Genomic DNA, 6,780 nt, shown 5'->3' with positions numbered 1-6,780 from the left:
CTTTCCCACAATTTTCTTCCCATCTTGAGAATCATGTTTCAGACTGACTTATAGTGAAGGAAATGTTTCTCACTGATGAGGTTGCAGAACATGGTAATACGACGTATCATGAGAGTCATGTTTGTGAAGGTGCGCATTGCGCACCTTGACCCATGGCTACATCACGAGGAGACGTGGCAAGCTAATATATTATTGTTACTTGATAAAGACAATTTCCACACCTAGGACTGAAAGCATCTTAGATATTTGCTTTATAGTGCAGACCTGCACCCTCCTGCAACTATATCTTGACCGAAGAGCTGTTTTTTCCTTTCAGTAATACGATATCCATGAAGCCTATGTCAGACTTCAAGATTGGAATTGTGTATGTTATTATGCTGCCATAATTTTCTTCTGAATAGAAAACTTAACGGGTAGAATAAAGGAAAACAGTCAAGACATAAAAAAGTCACTGCTAAGTTAAAATATGCAAAGAGGTATTTTGTTTTAGCCTGAGAAAGATGATTTATTACATTATTTGTGTTAATGTTTAAGGTAATAGATTAGTGTCTCTGTCCTTATGCCACTTAAAAGTTCACATTATTAATGTTTCTAAAATTTCCTCTTGAAACTTTTTTTCTTAATTCAAAATAAATAAATATTTATTTGCAGTCTGAAGAAAGCCTGGCAGCTTTCTTATGGTGTAATGAAGATATTTGGGAGAATCTCCACCGGTATGAATCAAGTTAGCTTTTTTGGAAGTCAGTGAAAGCAGCACCGACTTGCAGGAATCGGTCTACTTTTGTGTGCAACTTGCCTCTTTCACCCCCGCTTTTATGCCTTGCACTCACTTTGCACAAGCAGTTACAACCAACTTATAAAATACTGTATTTTTGATTCATGGCAACGAAACACTTACTTTTGTTGTAGATATTCTCTGTTGGCACGGAAGTCTGCGATAGCTTATTTCTGCATGTTGGTGTACATTCTGGTGTGTGTATTCCTGTATGTACTTATGCGTACGAATTGTGTTTGTGTGTCCACCCCTCAGCGCTGTGCAGGGAAGGGGGATCTGTAGATTTGGGTGCAACTCTATGTGCAAGTAGGCATGGTGTGTTTATCTCCCTGTGTTAATGTGGCGTAGGCTGTATGAGTCTGTGTGGATGTGCTGTGTGAATGTAGCGTGTGCTGTGTGAGTGTGGTGAGGGGGTGCAAGTGCAAAGTGTGGGAAGTGTGTGGGAATGGGGGGGGGTGAGTGCAGCCTGCATACGGTGTGTGTGAGAGGGCAGGGTGTGAGGTGTGTGATGTGTGTGTGTGGAGTGAGGAGGTGAAGGAGTGTGAGGGAGTGTGGGGGAGGTGAGGGAGGATTGTATGTGTGAGTGAGGGTGTGCGTAGGTGTGAAGGATCGTGTGTGCGTGTGTAGGTGTGAGGGACTTTGTGTGTATGGCGATGAGGCCGCACTCCCGCCACCCGACCCCCTCTCGCGCTCTCGCCCCGCCGCCCCGCCAGGCCGCTACCCGCCGCTGGCCCGGCCAGGCCCCCAGGGGCCGGGCTGCACCGCCTTCGCCCTCCCCGTCCCGCCCTCCCCGCCCACCTCTAGCTCCCCACCCCCCCCCCCCCCCCGCCGCCGGGGTTTCCCCTCCCTCTTCATTCAGTGTTGCTTCACCGCTGAGCGCTCGCCGCGCCGCTACCCCGGCATGTCCCGCAGCCGGGCTCCCCTCAGCGAGCGGCCCCTGTAGCGCCTCCAGCCGCGGGCAAGGCAGGGCCGAGGGGGCGGCAGGGGGTGCCGTTGCCCAGGCGCGCCGGGCACCGAGCGGCCATGGGGGGCTCCTGAGGCCGCCGAGGAGAGCGGCGGGGAAGCGGAACGCCTCGCCCCGCGGCCGCCACCATGGAGCCGCCGCCGCCACCCGGCGCCCCCAGCGCCGCGGAACCCGCCGGCTGCCCCAAGGACACCGACCGCCAGCTGCGCCTCCGCCTCTGCGTCCTCAACGAAATCCTCAGCACTGAGCGGGACTACGTGGGGACCCTCCACTTCCTGCAGTCGGTGAGCGGTGCCGCGGGGCGCGGGCGGGGGAAGCCCCCTCAGGGGCACCGGGGAGGCTGGGCGAGCGGCGCGGAGCGGCTCCTCCCCAGGCGGGCCGGGGGCTGCGAGCGCGTCCCGGCGGCGCGGCAGCGCTTGGCGCAACTTGTGGGAAGTGCCTGGGGCCAGGCCTGCTCCGCCAAGGGGAGTTTCTTCTGCTCGAGAGGCTGAGGGGAGGGGGGATGTGCGAGGGGCCGGCGTGGGTCCACCGTGGGCAGGGCCAGGCCGCCGGCAACCGGGTTTTCTCCTCCGGTGAGGAAAACCCAGCCGCCGAAGCGGTGGAAGTGCCAGATCTCGCAGCATCCTGGCGGCGCTCTGGCCGCTGGGCCGGGGGAAGCACGCGGGTGTCTCTGCCTCACTGGGCGGGCACAGGGATGCATCCAGGAATTAATCTGCTTTTCGGAATGCCTCATCCCTGTTGTTGTTTAGAAGTTGCTTTTGCACCCACTTGGAAACTCTACCCTTACTGCCTGTTATTTATAAATAAATATTGTATATATTTTTCTTTAATGGTAAAAATAAATATGTGATTGGGCCGGGTGCGTCTGTGCATGTGGAGATAATTATACCCGCCTCTGAAATTATCCACGGAGTAGTTCAGAAGTAAAACTCCATCTGGATATTTCCTTTTTCCTATATAGGCTCTAGATGTGGAATTCATCTGCATACCACCACACTCCTGCAAATAAATAGAAGAGCCTGCAGTAAAAGTTACTAGATAACAGATATGCCATAAAAAAGAAGAAGAATAAACTATTTGATCACACAGAGATCAAGAATCAAAGCAGGGGAAGTCTCTGCAGAGATTTCTAAAAGATTGGACAGGACAGAAATTCTTTCTGGTGTTTTGCTAGATAACTACTAAACCCCGATTTCATCTAAATGGGCTTAGACCCTGGACCCTTTTTGACTTGTCTTTCTGGCAAGGTTTTTGTTTGTTTGTTTTTCAAAATCAGCTTGTCTTAAGTGTTTTTCAGATTCACCCAAGTGGCAAACTGTCTAGCATAAAAGATAAATGAAAAGGACGTGGTTGCTTTATGCACTAGTCTCTATTTAAATCCTCCTTTTCTCTCTCAAATAGTTGAACTCAGACTCTTTAATTTCAGAAAGCTTCTGACTGCAATGCCAGTTAGCTTCCTTTAGAACTGGGATTCTATCTCAGGGGGAGGAGATTCTTAAAAAGGCTGCAAGTTGCAAAAGTGCCCCACCCTACAGACCAAACAAAACAAAAACCTCAGAAAATTCCTCTGTCCTAAGTACTGAATTTGAGATTTTGTCAACTGCAGGCTGGAATGTGGATCCAAGCTGCATGTATTTTTAGCTTAGGTTCTTACAGCTAAATGCATTCACAGTGTTAACTAATGGGATTTTCATATATTAAAAAGCAAAACAAGTGTTTTATTTATATTCATTAACTTGGCAGTTTTCATGAGACCTGTAGTGAGTAATATGCCTTAGGTAATGGCAGGAGAAGATACTGACTGAGTACACTTGGCTGTGTTCTCAGGATGGCACTGCAGACTCTCAGAGCCCTTTCCAGTCATTTTGTTACTGGCTGCTAGGTGTAGATTGGCTGTAGTTTTGTCTCGGGGGGTTGTTTCTGACAGTGCAGCTTCACCTCCCTATGGAGTTTGTGTTTTGGTAATTATGTTTGAATAAAGCACTGAGGGATAGGATCTTTCCTATCTCTAGGCTTTGGTTTAGAACAACATTCACACAGAGGCTTAACTTTAAACATGTGTTGAATGTTCATGTGCTGTACTAAATAATGACAGTTTCTTCAATCGTTGACCTAGTTCTTATGGGCTGAATCTCTATACAACTGCATCCAGACAGTTGAATGGTATTAGCACCAAGGAAAGGAAAATGAGGATCTACTGTGAGGGTAAAAAGAGCAGTAGTGGTATGAAATTTTTAAAAATAAAATTTGGAGTGACAAATATTTTCTGCATAAGTGTGGTGAATGGCCATAACTTAGTACCTTCTAACAAGATATCGCAAAGGAAAGAATTCTTCCCTGCCTCCTACATTGCACAGCTAACATGACATGCAAGGATAGTATCTATATAATTGCTGGAATTACAGGCAGCTGTAAGGCAAAATTTTTGCCTTATGACACTAATAAAAGTAATGCTGTAGCACTGGGATCCTGTATTCTCAAATCTACTTGGGCCACACAAATAAAGTCCACTTTACTCCCATTAGTTTGTTTTTCTGAGTGCTCTGACATTACTGCATGGGAACTACTGCTCCTACCCCATGGGTGTCTTTCTTACCATCTCATGTTCAGTGTGAGTAGCACTTACCCAGTGCAAAATAAATGTAAACTATTACACTTTCTGGGGTAATGTACTCAGTTAACACTCAAACATGGTTAGATGATGTTAGTTTGGCTTTTTTTTTTTATATGAATTGTACTGAAATTGATTGTACTTCCGTATGTTGCAGAGCAATTTTGGCTGTCGTGGAGAAAAGACTGTATAGTTCTTCTGTGCGGGACAGCTGCAGTTCCCAGATCTTATAGAAACTTGTTCCTGTCAAACATGAGATTAGAGATGTGAGGGTACAGGTTCCTTTGTTTAAGAAACTTTAATAGCTTTGGTAAATAAAGGAAGGCTAAATCTCATATCTTTGAATTGTCAGAATGAGTTTTCCCTAAATCGGATGGGACAGTTGTGCTTTAGAAAAAAGTTAGGTGAGGGAATTTGTGCTCTTTGTTAAATATTTACTATTGAAGCCCTAGTCCTCATTAAGTATTCTCAATAAACAATGTTTTAAAAAGCAAACAACTAAATTCTATAGGTTTATTCACAGCACTAAGGTTGCTTGCTAGCAGCAACTTCTTGTTTTCCCTGGTAATGTAAAAGAATCCCTGAAGTATTTAATACTAGGGACTTGCAAATAAATCAAAGTAACTTTGATTTATTAAGAGTGTTTTGGTCCTTTTTAGAAGACTAATACATACCATGTCAAAGGAAAGGTTTCCTTTTTCTTTTCTTTTTTTGTATGCTTTGAAATCTTTCTGCGCTAAGCTGCAGGGAAGTAGGTTCGCTATAAATGTAAGGACTCAATCCTTATTTGCGTTGCATAAAAGATCGTGATCCTTATTTTACTTCCATAGATTAATCAAGTGGGTATCATTAAAGTTATAGAACATGGAGTTCTCTTTTCTCACAATAAAAATTGTGTTAGTTGCCATGAAGAACATTTTGCTATGAGTTTTGTACTTATTTAATAAAAATGCTCCAGATGTTTATTTAAATAAAATGTTATCTCTAGAATCTATTATATTTCATACCTCAAGTAATTCTGACAAAAGGAGTTATATCTGCAAATTTAACTTAGATGTCCCATGTCAGCGGGTGGCTCACAGCGGGGAGCGGCCCAGTGGCCTGGGCCTGGCCACAGTCTATCAAACACTGCTTGATAGTAGACAGCACCATCCAGAGGGAGAGAGCGGACCCACAGGCACTGCAGCTGCCCAGGCCCCCGCAACAGGCACTGCAGCTACCCAAACCCCCGCAACAGGCACTGTAGTCGAGCCAAAAGATCAACCCACACCAATATCAGTTGCCCCTATACACAAAAAGAAATACATAAGGAAATCGGTTCGCTTAGTGAAAGACGATGATGAACCGGGGCCATCACAAGAACAAGAAGAAGAGCCAAAACCTTGCCACGCAATACCAACACACCACTATAGCTAGATTGATCTATTCAGTGTGTTAGGTTTAATACATACAGTTAATTTTTTCCCTGTGTATGTTGTTTGTAACATTTTATTGCATTGAATTTTGGACATAAGGTGATCCTAATTTTGCTCCTGTTTAGTTTCTGATGCTCCTGTTGATAGGTCGCGTTACAGTATTATGTATCAGAACTGTGGAGAGAATGAAACCCAGTAGCTTTTCTCAGTGGTTTGTTCCAGATCTCGCAAGATGAGATGATCAATTCCATGGGATTTAACTTTTTTTTAAAACGCTGTCTGGATTTTATATTAAATGGTAGTACAATACAGATATGATACTCATATGTGTGTCATGATTTTGATAGTCTTACTTTTCCAAGATTAAAACTCAAAATGAGGAGTTACCATATTGAGAGAGGGCAAATTCTTTTGTATGAGCTCACAGCTGATGATCTGAAGTTACCAATTTAATTATGAATATGCACATATTGTATTGTGTCCTGTCTTATCTGCCATTTTGTTAGGCAAGTATGATGTTGCAAAATACGGAATCCTCCTTGAAGAAATGCTGTGTAAATCAGGAGTATTAATAGCTAATACTGCAGTTACGCAGCCACGTTAATAACTGTACTAATAAAGGATCATTACACAGCCAAACTACAGGGAATGGATGAGAATGTACTGCTGCCAAAGTCATTAAAGAACTACTGATCAAATAAGAAGCAAAGTGGAAAATTGTCAGAAGCTAATGGAACTTTACTAAAAGTTACTGATGGAGTAAGATAAACTTCAAAGAGATAAAGGCAGATAGTTCTGTTGTAAGTCTCTGGTGAGATCATAAACCATAAGGATTTTCAGTCTCCAGACTTCAAGATTCAATTAATCCTTTGCCTGCCTTTGGCTTCTTTCAACTCTCTGCAAAGTATGCAGAAATGTTTACATTTTATATGTGATCTTGTAAATATTTCTTTTCTATGTGACAAAATTAAACCAGGTGATAATTTAGTTTGAGTGACCACTCATGTAAATGTCA

At 44.2% G+C, this 6,780-nt stretch overlaps 1 protein-coding gene across 3 annotated transcripts in view; it reads left to right on the top strand.

Annotated features, from left to right (window-relative positions):
• Nucleotides 1-1,623: 1,623 nt before the first annotated feature.
• Nucleotides 1,624-6,780, top strand: part of PREX1 (phosphatidylinositol-3,4,5-trisphosphate dependent Rac exchange factor 1) — a 167,142-nt gene continuing 161,985 nt past the window's right edge. For all 3 annotated transcript variants that reach the window (XM_075768814.1, XM_075768813.1, XM_075768812.1), the window contains exon 1: nt 1,624-2,023. In XM_075768814.1, coding sequence (XP_075624929.1) covers nt 1,868-2,023 — 156 coding nt within the window. In that variant the 5' untranslated portion in view covers nt 1,624-1,867. The remainder of the gene's footprint in view (nt 2,024-6,780) is intronic.

Source organism: Balearica regulorum, chromosome 16 (genome assembly GCF_011004875.1).
Source record: "Balearica regulorum gibbericeps isolate bBalReg1 chromosome 16, bBalReg1.pri, whole genome shotgun sequence".
Lineage (NCBI taxonomy): Eukaryota > Metazoa > Chordata > Aves > Gruiformes > Gruidae > Balearica > Balearica regulorum.
Note: the sequence above shows the minus strand (reverse complement) of the source record. Positions and strands in the feature narration are given on the sequence as shown.